Source organism: Natrix helvetica (assembly GCF_964273705.1).
Source record: "Natrix helvetica genome assembly, chromosome: 5".
Taxonomy (NCBI): Eukaryota; Metazoa; Chordata; class Lepidosauria; order Squamata; family Natricidae; genus Natrix; species Natrix helvetica.
In genome coordinates, this window is record NC_138551.1 from 151590688 (window position 1) to 151605574 (window position 14887).

Genomic DNA, 14887 nt, shown 5'->3' on the forward strand with positions numbered 1-14887 from the left:
CAGCCTGGGGAATTTCGGGAGTTAAAGTCCACCCATCTTATAGTTGCCAAGGTTGAGGAGCAATGTTGGGTTCCAACATAGCTTCTCCTTAAGCCAATTTAACGATGATTGCTTCATTGTAAGACCACCACAATTACTGGTTGTAACCTAGGCTTTCCAAGCTGACTTCCTTCCCCAATGAACCTGAATGAAGAGCCAACAAGCCATCATTTGCCCACCTTCACCCTCCTCTCCATCATCTCTCCATCTTCCCCCAGGCCATCTTTGAGATCATCACCTCGGAGTACTCCTACCTCCATAGCCTGACCATCCTGGTGGAGCATTTTCTGAAATCGGACGGGTTGAAGGAGACCATGACCCCGATGGACCATCATCACCTCTTCTCCAACGTGGGGGACATCTTGGCGGTCAGCAAGAGGTCAGTTTTAGAGGACGGGGTGGGGGTGGGGAAGAGTGGGAACCGAAGTGACCTGGTAGAGCGATCATCGTAATGCTTTTTAAAATTCTTATTTCCAGTTCCTTTGTCCAACTATGGATTCCAACAAGTCCCATGTTTGAAAGTATTCTGTGTCTTCCTTTTCTTTTATCTTCAGTGTTAGTCTGACCATTTCTGAACAGTCTAGTATTTTTTTTAAATTACTGTATTTTTCAGAGTATAAGACACACTTTTCCCCCCCTTAAAAGAGGGTGAACATTTGGGTGCGTCTTATACACCGAATGTAGCCCCGATGGCCCCACCCTTTCGCCTCTGCCTCCTTGCAGTAAACAGCCTGTTTCATTTTCAGTCTGATTAGCACAAGGGGGGGGGGATCTGCCTCTGCCTCCCAGCAAATTTGCCTCCTTGCAGCAAACAGCCTGTTTCATTTTCAGTCTGATTAGCACAAGGGGGGGGGGGGAAATCTGCCTCTGCCTCCCAGCATTTTGCCTCCTTGCAGTAAACAGCAAACAGCCTGTTTCATTTTCAGTTTCAGCACAGCCTGATTAGCACAAGGGGGGGAAAATCTGCCTTTGCCTCCCAGCAATTTGCCTCCTTGCAGCAAACAGCCTGTTTCAACTTCAGCACTGCCTGATTAGCACAAGCAGATGGTTGGATCGGCCTCCCAACCATCAGCTGTTTCAGGCTGCAGGGATTTGCCAGTGCCTATTGTCCCCTCTGCACGTCACATTTTCGCCCCCCACATCGCATTTTTGGCTTCTGCACATCCCGTTTATGGCCTCAGTGCATCATTCCGATCCCCGTTGCCCGGAACGGGTGGAAAATGGGGCATGCGGAGGCCAAAAATGTCCCGTGCAGAGGCTGAATAAAAGGGATTCAGAGGCCGAAAATGAGGCACGCAGAGGCAATGGCAATCCCTGCAGCCTGAAACAGCTGAGCAGCGGCTTGTGCTAATCAGGCTGTGCTGAAACTGAAACTGGCTGTTTGCTGCAAGGAGGCAAATTTCTGGGAGGCAGAGGTAGATTTTTTTTTCTTGTTTTCCTCCCCCAAATCTAGGTGCGTCTTATACTTCGGAGCGTCCTATACGCCGAAAAATATGGTATATCATCTTCTGTAGGTGTTTTCTTGTTTTTTCAGTGTTATGCAAACACTGCTCTCAAAACATGCAGTATCAAATATATATTCTCTTTGTTGTATTTTTCTAATATTATGCCTAACAAAAATAGTTCTGGCTTATAATCTGCATGCTGTTCCAACATTTTTTTCCCTAACCACGTATGAATTTTCGTCCCAATTATTTGTTGTCTTTTGCTTTTGGGCACTTCCACCACATGTGATGATACGTGCCCGATATTCCTGCTAGGAATTTCATTGTAGGGTTGTGAGTTGTGAGTTTCTCACGAGATGTTTTTTTCTGGGGGTGGCTGGGTGTCTGTCTAGGTTTTTTGAGGACTTGGAGAAGAGGCACCAAGAGAACGCGGTGATTTCGGACATCAGCGACGTGGTGGAAGTGCACGCCTCCGGAAACTTCAACCCCTACATCATCTACTGCTCCAACGAAGTCTACCAGCAAAGGACCCTTCAAAAACTCTTGTGAGTTGAGCTGAGACCCCTTTAAAAGCGAGGGTATAATGTTATACCCGTTTTCCAAATCCCAATTTTGCAAGAGAGAAAGACACATTCTGGGGCAGAGATCAAGATGCGCAATTTAATTATTCAATAATGCTAAAACTTTGGGTCCTGGAAACTTTGTTGTTGTTGTTGTTGAAAAACTGGAAAAGGCATACACGATGTGAAACTCCTTTAAAGTCAGACATTTGTCTGTAATGGTTGAGGGTCTCCTGCCTGAGCAGGGGGTTGGACTAGAAGACCTCCAAGACCTCCAAATCTATTCTGATGGATGGATGGATGGATGGATGGATGGATGGATGGATGGATGGATTGAAATGGTCTAGGATCTCCTGCTTGAGCAGGGGGCTGGACTAGAAGACCTCCAAGGTCCCTTCCAGCTCTATTCTGATTGATTGATTGAAAATAGAGGAGGGTGCTGTGGTGGGAGAAGGCTTCTCCAGAGGGGGGGGTCCTGAAATGGCTTTTTGGTTGGGGGGGGGAACCCAACCCTCTTTCTTCCAATTCTGTTTTTAGAGCTTCCAACGCTGCCTTTAAGGAGTCGCTAAAGCAGATTGAACAGAAGCCGGAATGTGGGGGGCTGCCCCTGATTTCCTTCCTCATCCTCCCCATGCAGAGGGTGACCCGCCTGCCCCTCCTCATGGATGTGAGTAAAACGAGCTGTGCCGCTAGTCCTAGGAAAGGAAAGGAAGGAAGGAGAGTAGCAACAAAAGGAAAGGAAGGAAGAGAAGCAGGAAGGAAGGAAGAGATGAGAAGGAAGGGAAGGAAGGAAGGAAGGAAAGAGCAGGAAAGAAAGCATGAAGGAAGAGATGGGAGGGAAGGGAAGCAGGAAGGAAAGGGAGGGAGGGAGGGACGGGAAGGAGGGAGGGAAGGGAAGAGAAGGAAGATAAGGAAGGAAGGGAAAAGAAGGGAGGAATGGAAGGAATGGATGGATGGGAAGGAGGTAAGGAAGGAAGGCAGGAAAGAGCAGGAAAAAAAGCAGGAAGGAAGGAAGGAAGAGATGGGAAGGAAGGAAAGCTGGAAGGGAAGGAAGGCAGGGAAGGAAAAGAAGGAAGGAAGGAAGGAAAGAGCAGGAAAGAAAGCATGAATGAAGAGATAGGAAGGAAGGAATGGAAGCAGGAAGGGAGGGACGACGGGAAGGGAAGTCGGTAGGGAAGGGAAGAGAAGGAAGGAAAGGAAGGAAGAAAAGGAAGAAAGGGAAAAGAAGGGAGGAAAAGAAGGAAGGAAGGAAAGAGCAGGAAAGAAAGCATGAATGAAGAGATAGGAAGGAAGGAATGGAAGCAGGAAGGGAGGGAAGAAGGGAAGGGAAGGAGGTAGGGAAGGGAAGAGAAGGAAGGGAAGGGATGGGAAGGAAGGCAGGAAAGAAAGCAGAAATGAAGGAAGAGATGAGAAGGAAGGAAGGAAAGCAGGGAGGAAGGGATGGGAGGAAGTGAAGGGAAGGAAGAGTGGAAGGCAGGCTAAATATCAGGAAAAACACCTTACAGGGTCAAAGCTGTGAAGCATTGACGCAAACGTGGGAGTCTCTTGGGTGTGCAAACATTTGGGCTGGTTGGGGGGGGGCTCCCTCCGCCTGATGGGTCCTGAAACGCATCGGGACCCACAAAACTCGGCATTGGGAACCTCTGTAAAATGGGGAGGGGACATTGGACGAACCCCCCCCCTTTTTTTTTTTTTTTTAAAAATCCGTTTTCAGACCATTTGCCAAAAAACCCCGGGGAACTCCTCCGCGTACCGAGCGACCACCCGAGCTCTGAAGGCCATCAGCAAGGTACGTTTCCCAACATCTGCCGGAAAGTCAGAATTTGGGTTTGGGGGAAGAAGGGAGAGGAGGGGGGGGAAAATGGTCATTTTGGGTGCCTTTTGACATTCCTCCGCCCCGTTTGAAGGCGGAACAAAAAGGGAATACTTATATATATTTTTCTCAGCCATGCGGCCTTCAAAATACAGGAAGTCCTCGACTTACGACCACAGCCGAGCCCGCTAAGCGAGACCCTTGTGAAGGGAGCTCCGCCCCGCCCCCCCCATTCCAACCTCCTTCGACACTGTTGTTAAGCGAAACACTGCACTTCTTAAATTAGTCACGTGGTTGTTAAGCGAAACACTGCACTTCTTAAATTAGTCACGTGGTTGTTAAGTGAAACACTGCACTTCTTCAATTAGTCACGTGGTTGTTAAGCGAAACACTGCACTTCTTCAATTAGTCACGTGGTTGTTAAGCAAAACACTGCACTTCTTAAATTAGTCCCGTGGTTGTTAAGCGAAACACTGCACTTCTTAAATTAGTCACGTGGTTGTTAAGCGAAACACTGCACTTCTTAAATTAGTCCCGTGGTTGTTAAGCGAAACACTGCACTTCTTAAATTAGTCACGTGGTTGTTAAGCGAAACACTGCACTTCTTCAATTAGTCCCGTGGTTGTTAAGCGAAACACTGCACTTCTTAAATTAGTCCCGTGGTTGTTAAGCGAAACACTGCACTTCTTCAATTAGTCACGTGGTTGTTAAGCGAAACACTGCACTTCTTCAATTAGTCACGTGGTTGTTAAGCGAAACACTGCACTTCTTCAAGTAGTCACGTGGTTGTTAAGCGAAACACTGCACTTCTTCAATTAGTCACGTGGTTGTTAAGCGAAACACTGCACTTCTTAAAGTAGTCACGTGGTTGTTAAGCGAAACACTGCACTTCTTCAATTAGTCACGTGGTTGTTAAGCGAAACACTGCACTTCTTCAATTAGTCACGTGGTTGTTAAGCGAAACACTGCACTTCTTAAATTAGTCACGTGGTTGTTAAGAGGATCTGGCTTCCTTGTCAACTTTGCCGGTCAGAAGGTCGCAAACGAGTGAAACCCCCACTCCCCGGGATCATGCGACGGTCATAAGTGTGAAACACAGTCCCTTTCAGTCCCTTTTTTCGGTGCCCTTGTAACTTCAGCCACTGAACAAATTGTCGTAAGTGAAGGGCTTACCTGTATTCATCGATTCACGCATTAACATTGGAATGGTCGCTAAATGAACCGTCCTAAGACGAGGACTTTCCCACATCTTTCCGTTGCTCCGTCTGATTGGATGAGAAGTGGTCTCTGCCCCCTTTTTCCCCCCGGAGGTTCTGGGTCCTTTTAAGCGCCTCCTTTTGCCCGGGGTTTAAGTTCTTCCTTTCCATCCATCCTTCGGCGCTTTCGTTTGTCGTTGAAGCTCGTGAAGAAGTGCAACGAAGGAGCTCACACCATGGAAAGGACCGAGCAGATGTGCACTTTGCAGAAGCAGCTGGATTTTGGCAAAGTCAAGGTGAGACACACACCCCCTCCTCCCTCCCAAGAGGTCCTTAGAAGGGAACTACTGTGCCTGAAGCTTGGCTCGCTTCCCAGATCTCGCTCACAGACCGAAAAGAAGCAACGAGGGAGCAGGGAATGGGTTCGAATGTAGGGGAGGGCTCAAAGGGGTGCCAGAGAGCATCCCTCCAATGTTTGAGGGGCTGCCCCAAAGAAGAGGGTCCCACTTACTCTCCAAAGCGCCTGCGGGCAGGACAAGAAGCAACGGGTGGAAACTAATCCAGGAGAGAAGCAACTTAGAACTGAGGAGAAATTTCCCGACAGTTAGAACAATTAACCAGTGGAACTCCTTGCCTCCAGAAGTGGTGGGTGGTCCATCATTGGAGGCTTTTAAGAAGGGACTGGACAGCCATTTGTCTGGAATTGGGTAGGGTCTCCTGCTTGAGCAGGGGGTTGGACTAGAAGATCTCCAAGGTCCCTTCCAGCTCTATTCCGATTGATTGATTGATTGATTGATTGATTGATTGGAATAGTCTAGGATCTCCTGCTTGAGCAGGGAGTTGGACTAGAAGACCCCCAAGGTCCCTTCCAGCTCTATTCCGTTGATTGATTGATTGGAATGGTCTAGGGACTCCTGCTTGAGCAGGGAAATGGACTAGAAGACCCCCAAGGTCCCTTCCAGTTCTGTTCTCATTGATTGATTGATTGATTGATTGATTGATTGATTGATTGGAATGGTCTAGGATCTCCTGCTTGAGCAAGGGGTTGGACTAGAAGACCTCCAGGGTCCCCTTCCAGCTGATTCTGTGTTTTATGGTCCCTGTGGACAGTTTCGGTGTCCACTTCTGGGTTTCCCGGTTGACCTCGTAGCCAAACCAACTTTCTGCCTCTTTCAGAACTTCCCATTGATCTCAACGTCCCGTTGGCTGTTGAAAAGGGGCGAGGTCTCCATCCCTCCAACCGAAGACGGCGGGATCTTTCGGAAGGGATCCGGGCGAGGAATCTGTTACCTCTTTGTCTTCAATGACGTCCTGATCATCACCAAGAAAAAAAGGTGAACGCGACGGAATCCTTGATTTTATTGGCATTTTTCATGTACTTAAAGAAATTGTGGTGAACGACAAAACTCCCCCCTCCCATCTCTAAACCAGGATTATTTTAAGCCCTTCTCGGCCTGGCTGATCAAAGCTTTGAGGGAGCAAAAAAAAACAAACCAGAATCAAGCCAGCATTTGGGAATCGGGCAACTAAGTAACTCCCAGTTTCAAACAAGCCAGCTTTCTTAAAACAAACCTAGGTTTCAGATGATGGTTTGTTGCTAAGGTGGGAAGCCTTTAAGCCTCCTTCTGCCCTCAGCCTTGGGGAGTGGGGCGGGTAGAACATTGCAATAAATCTTTGTGGTTGCAAATAAACCATGGTTTTCTCCTGGCGTGGTCTGTGGCCTCGAGGGAGCTGAAATGCGAAATGGCGTAAATATTATTCTGTTTGTTTGCACATCGTTCTTCACTCAGCTTTCTCCACTCACCGCTGCGTGGACTTCATTTCCCAGAATGCCCCGCATGGGAAACTCCCAGAATCCCCTCCTCTCCCCTTGGAAAGAAAAGCTTTGCAATCCTTTTCTCGCATCCGTCATTGGACACTTTTCCCTTTAAAAAAATTTTCTTTTTAAACAATTTCCTCTTCTGGGTCAGCGAGGAGAGCTACTCCGTCCTGACCTACTCCATGTTGGAGCACCTCTCGGTCGAGAAGATCGACACCCCGGACAGTCCCACCGGCCTCGGACGCGGCGTACACCTCTTCCGTCTCGCTTTGCGAAAGGACGGCGAAGGCAAGCCAGAGGAAGTCGTCCTGGCTACAGAATCGCGGTGAGTATTTTCCCGAGCGAGAAAAGAGTCAGCAACTGACCGGGGCTGAAACAGTTCTCTGCCTGCTTGCCGAAACGGCCTCTTTCCCCCCCTCTCTTGCACTGCCAATGGGAACGTGTCTTTTTTCCAATGGCAGAGATAACGGGGTGTCCCGTCGGGAGCCCGAAACAATTATCCTCTTTCGAGAACAAGATGGAGGCCTTGGGTTCGAATCAGGTCACTTGGGAAACGGACTCAAAGGGGAAGTTGAGACGGCTTACTCGTCATGAACAGATTTTTCCCCCCGTCATTTAATGACTCCGTAATCCCCTGTGGGGTGGAATTCGAGCAACTGAATGGAGCTGTGTGTTTAGTGGCCCGATGCCCTTCCTGTCACCAGAGCGGAGTTTTTTTTATTCAGCAGATATATTCTTATTGTGTCCTGAGAGAAATATTCTCGTTCTCCTTAGGAACGAACTCATCATGAACCGTTGTTGATAGCGAATGAAATATGGGCCCTGTAGTCTCCAGGATGATGGGGGCCCCACATCCTTAGCTGTGGTTTCTTTGGCATCCAAGTGCTGTATTCGGTGTATAAGATGCACCCAGATTTTCAGCCTCTTTTTTGAGGAAAAAAGGTGCGTCTTATACTCCGAAAAATACGCTAAGTTTTTCACTCGTTGGGCCCTTTAATTTCTGCCTCTCCTTAAAATCTCATTTGACAGCCTTGTGAAATTGGGGGACCCTATCCCCCCCCCCCCCAGTTAGAACAACTATCAATGGAATGGCAGAGTGTTGGACTAGAAGACCTCCAAGGTCCCTTCCAGCTCTATTCTGATCGATTGATCGATTGATTGATTGATTGATTGATTGATTGATTGAAATGGCCCAGGGTCTCCTGCTTGAGCAGGGGGTTGGACTAGAAGACCTCCAAGGTCCCTTCCAGCTCTATTCTGATCGATTGATTGATTGAAATGGTTTAGGGTCTCCTGCTTGAGCAGGGGGTTGGACTAGAAGACCTCCAAGGTCCCTTCCAGCTCTATTCTGATCGATTGATTGATTGAAATGGTTTAGGGTCTCCTGCTTGAGCAGGGGGTTGGACTAGAAGACCTCCAAGGTCCCCTCCAATTGTATTATTTCTGTATTTGTTTGCATTCATTCAATCAATGATTGATTGATTGATTGATTGATTGATTAGCTTGCCTCCAGAAGTTGTGGATGCTTCAACACTGGAGGCTTTTACGAAGAGATTGGACAGCCGTTAGTCTAAAATGGTATCGGTTCTCCTGCTTGAGCAGGGGCTGGACTAGAAGACCTCTAAGGTCCCTTCCAACCCTGTTATTCTGTTATTTGTGGCTTTGGAAAAGTCACAGACCCTCCATAATTGCTCTTCTCTTGAATATGGAGGTTCCATCAATCCCTTGAGCTCCCTGCCAGAGTCACCCATGGCCCAGACAGAACCGAAAACCTTTCCTTCCTTCCTTCCTTCCTTCCTTCCTTCCTTCCTTCCTTCCTTCCTTCCTTCCTTCCTTCCTTCCTTCCTTCCTTCCTTCCTTCAGTGCTTCCCATCTTAAACCTGGTTTATTTGGGGCCCTGGAGCAGCCCATTAAACCGAGATTGGCTTGGCTTTTCGTTTTGACCCCTTAACGGAGAGACTGCCCTCGTCTTTCCAAGCTGCCCCATCCTTGACTGAACTCTGGAAAGCTAAGCCTGGTTTTCTACATGGATAGGAGACCACTAAGAGATCCCAGAGCAGAGGAGGAAGTTGAAATCCGAACTCGATTTGTGATACCGCTTTAAAGGTGGATGTTATTCTGAATTGGGAATTGGGGGGGGAGGAGAAAGAGAGGGACAATGTCCAGATTTCTCCCTCCGCCACGAATCTGGATCCAAATTGCATGATTAAATGCAAGGTTTTAGGGTTGAATTTTATTCGGCCCCGCTCACAAACCTACTCTTTGCTCCGTGCAGAAGTGACAGGGCCCGTTGGATCAGCGCATTAATGCACCGAGAAGAAAAAGAAACCAGCACAGCCGAAAAAGGAGGTAAGAAAAAACGAACCAAATTTTAGTCCGCCGAAAAGAAAAGAAAAAAGATCAATTTGCAAAATAAAATACAGATATTTGGCTCCTCCTAATCCATGCATTCCGAGCAATTATGCGCTTTTAACCTACCTCTGGCCTCGCCCCTCGCACTGTGTCAAAACCACAGCTTTGGGGGAAACTGACCAAACAAACCATCAATGGTGGCTTGCAGACTCCCAAGAGCCGAAAATGCACATTTGCAGTCATTTTGGGGCCGAGGGGAACACTACTCCCCAACCCCACCCACCCCCGTCTCTGGGGACGCTAAGATCCTTTTTAAGGGCAGGAGATTTATTCTTCTGGGGCTCCAGATGTGCATTTGCAGCTGTTTTGGTCTCTCTCTCCGTCGCTCGCCCAGCCACGCCTGGCCAAGTGAGAAGTCGGCAAAGAATTTGGAAAGCGGCTCCGAAGAATTTCGTGTTTGCAAAAAAAATATTTAAAAATCGGCCCATGTGCGAGAGAGGCTTCCGGCCCAGGGATCCAGCCGTTCTCTGCGGGATGAAACGGGAGTGTGAGAAGGATTGTGTTGTTTTGGGATGTTCAGAAAATGTTCCTGACCTTTTGTTCTCAGGATTAAAATAGAGGAATGTGTGTGTGAGAGACGGAGAAGGCCCTCTTGTCTTCTCCATCGCAGAAAAATAGGCTCCGTGCTCCTTCTGCTGGTCACTCATTGCAATTATAGATGATGGATGGATGGATGGATGGATGGATAGATAGATGATAGATGATAGATAGATAGATAGATAGATAGATAGATAGATAGATAGATAGATGATAGAAAGAGAGATAGATATAGATATAGAAATAGAAATATAGAGATAGATACATTTGAATGAAAATTAATGTAGAATCTGTAACTCCTTAGCATTATTAGCATTAGAGCGTGTTATTACAAGGCAAGTGGCAGTTGGAACAGAGTTCCTTTCAGGTGGGGAGGGGGAGTAGAATGTCCAAACTCCTTAGCGTCAGAGCGTGTTAATATAAGGCAGCTGGAAGTTGGAACAGAGTTCAGGTGGGGAGGAGGAGTAGACCGTCTAGCTCCTTAGCATCTGAGAGTTAATATAAGGCAGCTGGCAGTTGGAACACAGTTATTTTCAGGTGGGGAGGGGGAGTAGAATGTCTAAACTCCCAGCCCACAGGCCGGATGAGACGCGTGCTGGCCATGCCCATATAAGGCAGCTGGCAGTTGGAACGGAGTTCCTTTCAGGTGGGGAGGGGGAGTAGAACGTCTAGCTCTTTAGCATAGATGCCTGTTAATATAATACTGTATAAGAAATACTGATGATCTGATGGTCATTCCGCTCTTGCTCTCAGAGTCTTCGCCATACAATTTTTTAAAAAAATCGCTCTTATATTGTCTAGCGTTAGGCAACGCTCGAGTGTGTGTTCTCTCCTTTTTTCCCCAGCGCTCCAACAGGTAGAGATCACCAGGGCCTATCGGACTCTGCAGTCGGACGAGATTTCACTCCAGCAGTCCGACGTCGTCCTTATCCTGAATCAGGAAGAGGGTGAGTGGCTTCAGGAAGACCCCAATAATGAATTAATTCTTTTTTTAAAAAAACAGAATAATATTTATATATCCGTTAACGCAATGAAGGCAGGTCACGGATGTCTTCCTGTTCTAAAATTCACATTTAAAAGATGGCTTGGATGCATCAACTCCCAGAATCCCCCAGCCAGCGTGGTTGGACTTTCAACTCCCACCAAGCGTGCTGGCTGAGGAATTCTGGGAATTGAAGTCCACACTTCTTAAGACTTGCCAAGGTTGAGGAAAAGCTAGATCAGAGGATTGTAGCCGCGTCCTTCGCCTCCTCCAAACCAGGATTTAAATGGCTGGCTTGCACCGAGTCACATCCTTCAACGAAAATTCAGGTTTTGTTGTTTTTTTAACCTATTAATTGGAGATTCTCAGTCATATCCAGGTCATGGTGGTCCCAAAGGTGCTTTTTTTTTTTTAAAGAGGCAACTGGACTTTCTTGTTTTTCTTTGAAGGCGTTTCACTTCTCATCCAAAAAGCTTCTTCAGCTCAGAGCTCAAAGAAAAAGAAAGGAATTGAAGAAGCTTCTTGGGATGAGAAGCGAAACGTCTTCAAAGAAAAAGAAAGGAATTGAAGAAGCTTCTTGGGATGAGAAGCGAAACCTCTTCAAAGAAAAAGAAAGGAATTGAAGAAGCTTCTTGAGATGAGAAGCGAAACCTCTTCAAAGAAAAAGAAAGGAATTGAAGAAGCTTCTTGAGATGAGAAGCAAAACCTCTTCAAAGAAAAAGAAAGGAATTGAAGAAGCTTCTTGGGATGAGAAGCGAAACCTCTTCAAAGAAAAAGAAAGGAATTGAAGAAGCTTCTTGAGATGAGAAGCGAAACCTCTTCGAAGAAAAACAAAAGAATTGAAGAAGCTTCTTGGGATGAGAAGTGAAACATCTTCAAAGAAAAAGAAAGGAATTGAAGAAGCTTCTTGGGATGAGAAGCAAAACCTCTTCAAAGAAAAACAAAAGAATTGAAGAAGCTTCTTGGGATGAGAAGCAAAACCTCTTCAAAGAAAAACAAAAGAATTGAAGAAGCTTCTTGGGATGAGAAGCGAAACCTCTTCAAAGAAAAAGAAAGGAATTGAAGAAGCTTCTTGGGATGAGAAGCGAAACCTCTTCAAAGAAAAAGAAAGGAATTGAAGAAGCTTCTTGGGATGAGAAGCGAAACCTCTTCAAAGAAAAACAAAAGAATTGAAGAAGCTTCTTGAGATGAGAAGCGAAACCTCTTCAAAGAAAAACAAAAGAATTGAAGAAGCTTCTTGGGATGAGAAGCAAAACCTCTTCAAAGAAAAAGAAAGGAATTGAAGAAGCTTCTTGGGATGAGAAGCGAAACCTCTTCAAAGAAAAAGAAAGGAATTGAAGAAGCTTCTTGGGATGAGAAGCGAAACGTCTTCAAAGAAAAAGAAAGGAATTGAAGAAGCTTCTTGGGATGAGAAGCGAAACCTCTTCAAAGAAAAAGAAAGGAATTGAAGAAGCTTCTTGAGATGAGAAGCGAAACCTCTTCAAAGAAAAAGAAAGGAATTGAAGAAGCTTCTTGAGATGAGAAGCGAAACCTCTTCAAAGAAAAAGAAAGGAATTGAAGAAGCTTCTTGGGATGAGAAGCGAAACCTCTTCAAAGAAAAAGAAAGGAATTGAAGAAGCTTCTTGAGATGAGAAGCGAAACCTCTTCAAAGAAAAAGAAAGGAATTGAAGAAGCTTCTTGGGATGAGAAGCGAAACCTCTTCAAAGAAAAAGAAAGGAATTGAAGAAGCTTCTTGAGATGAGAAGCGAAACCTCTTCAAAGAAAAAGAAAGGAATTGAAGAAGCTTCTTGGGATGAGAAGCAAAACCTCTTCAAAGAAAAAGAAAGGAATTGAAGAAGCTTCTTGAGATGAGAAGCGAAACCTCTTCAAAGAAAAAGAAAGGAATTGAAGAAGCTTCTTGGGATGAGAAGCGAAACCTCTTCAAAGAAAAAGAAAGGAATTGAAGAAGCTTCTTGGGATGAGAAGCGAAACCTCTTCAAAGAAAAACAAAAGAATTGAAGAAGCTTCTTGAGATGAGAAGCGAAACCTCTTCAAAGAAAAACAAAAGAATTGAAGAAGCTTCTTGGGATGAGAAGCAAAACCTCTTCAAAGAAAAAGAAAGGAATTGAAGAAGCTTCTTGGGATGAGAAGCGAAACCTCTTCAAAGAAAAAGAAAGGAATTGAAGAAGCTTCTTGGGATGAGAAGCAAAACCTCTTCAAAGAAAAACAAAAGAATTGAAGAAGCTTCTTGAGATGAGAAGCGAAACCTCTTCAAAGAAAAACAAAAGAATTGAAGAAGCTTCTTGGGATGAGAAGCAAAACCTCTTCAAAGAAAAAGAAAGGAATTGAAGAAGCTTCTTGGGATGAGAAGCGAAACCTCTTCAAAGAAAAAGAAAGGAATTGAAGAAGCTTCTTGGGATGAGAAGCGAAACCTCTTCAAAGAAAAAGAAAGGAATTGAAGAAGCTTCTTGGGATGAGAAGCAAAACCTCTTCAAAGAAAAAGAAAGGAATTGAAGAAGCTTCTTGAGATGAGAAGCGAAACCTCTTCAAAGAAAAACAAGACAATCCAGTTGCCTCTATTTTTTTTTAAAGCCCCTTTGGATGATCTCTCAGTCCCTTCTCCATCTTCTTCCAGGCTGGTATTTGGGGGAGCGCCTGCGGGACGGAGAGAAGGGCTGGTTCCCGCAAGCCTGCGCCCAGGAAATCACCAACCGCAACGCCGTCGAACGCAACGTCCAGCGCTTGGAACGGTTGCGCATCGAGACCGATGTGTGATGACGGAATGGGTCCCGTCTCAACCCGCTCGGATGCCAGAGCACCGGAAGGTACTTTTAAGGGCCAGGGAGTTGCGATTCCGGATACCCGGCCGTATCCTGGACCAAAACAAAGAATCTGGTGTTTTGGGGTTTTTTAAAATAAATTGGATCGTAGGAAATCCACTGCCTAAAATCCAGCTGGATTGAAAAGCTGCAGAGTGTTGTGAGCGAGGCTTCCCGAGAACCTGAAGCCAACTCCTGGTCCCGATAAAAACCCCTTTTATTGATTGACTGTGAATTCTGCTCCTTCACATCCAGCAAAGTCTTTCAAGGGAGGATTTACGGTCACAGACCACATCTGGCTTGGAGAGCTGCCAGGCCACGATCTGCAAAACTTGCCCCTCGGAGAGTCACGAACCAATGAAGGGAACTCATGGCCTCCTGCAAACTCCACTCCCCTGTTGCTCCTCTTTTGTTTCCTCTGGGAGGGGCCATTCATTGTCCACCTGTGGCCTTCCTCCCAAGTCGACCCCTGTTCTTTTAGCTGTTCCCTTCGTCTGGCAATTCTGCGCATGTGCACACTGGGAAGAGGCTCCAGCTGTTCTTCTGCCCCACTGATGTCTGACTCCGAAGGCAGCTGATAACTGGCATAGGGCCCTGGCCCCCTCTCTGCCTCCGACACAGAGCCCTCATCAGAGCCTTCCCCAGACTCCAGGACTGGCCCATCTTCCTCCCCAACCTCCTCACTGTCCGAATCTACTACCAGCTCTGCTGACCGCTGGCAGGCCACAACACGAAGAGGTCAGCAACTGGTAGCCGTTGGATTTAACCCTACCCTTTTTATAGATTTTTTTTAAAAAAAACCATGGAACGGAATAATTTTTACGACGGATTTTTAAGACTCGCGATGTCTTCATCTGCCCCCTTTCCCTCCCCCCCATAATTCCTCAGGGGTCCCTCTAGTTAATATTACCAAACTGCCCTCCGTTCTAACAGCCTCGGTGTTTACTCTTGTACATAATTCTCCTTTTTTTCCCCCCGTCCGTAAACCGTTCAATGACTCCAAACTTATACAACTCTCTGAATGATTTATCTTCCCCTTTCTGCTCCGATCCTATGAACCGTCGGGTGAGTTGTGTTGTTATTTTTCCTACGTATTCCTTGAATAAAACAAGCGGAGATTTGTGTCTTTTTTCCACGTAGTTACAGCTCTTAACCTCAAGCTGGAGCAACGACTTTTGGTGAAAGTTGCCCGACAAAAGGAGTTGTTTTGGGTGAATGCAAAAATAATATTTTTGGAGTGTTCTGGGACTTTAGGGTGTTGGAAGGTCTCCCAGAATTCTCAGACT

At 46.3% G+C, this 14887-nt stretch overlaps 1 protein-coding gene across 3 annotated transcripts in view; it reads left to right on the top strand.

Annotated features, from left to right (window-relative positions):
* ARHGEF16 (Rho guanine nucleotide exchange factor 16) overlaps positions 1 to 14740 on the top strand; it is a 32232-nt gene extending 17492 nt beyond the window's left edge. For all 3 annotated transcript variants that reach the window (XM_081954944.1, XM_081954945.1, XM_081954943.1), the window contains exons 7-16: positions 258 to 418; positions 1877 to 2029; positions 2582 to 2711; positions 3759 to 3833; positions 5257 to 5349; positions 6230 to 6387; positions 7024 to 7197; positions 9148 to 9221; positions 10667 to 10768; positions 13418 to 14740. In XM_081954944.1, coding sequence (XP_081811070.1) covers positions 258 to 418; positions 1877 to 2029; positions 2582 to 2711; positions 3759 to 3833; positions 5257 to 5349; positions 6230 to 6387; positions 7024 to 7197; positions 9148 to 9221; positions 10667 to 10768; positions 13418 to 13557 — 1260 coding nt within the window. In that variant the 3' untranslated portion in view covers positions 13558 to 14740. The remainder of the gene's footprint in view (positions 1 to 257; positions 419 to 1876; positions 2030 to 2581; positions 2712 to 3758; positions 3834 to 5256; positions 5350 to 6229; positions 6388 to 7023; positions 7198 to 9147; positions 9222 to 10666; positions 10769 to 13417) is intronic.
* Positions 14741 to 14887: the final 147 nt, after the last annotated feature.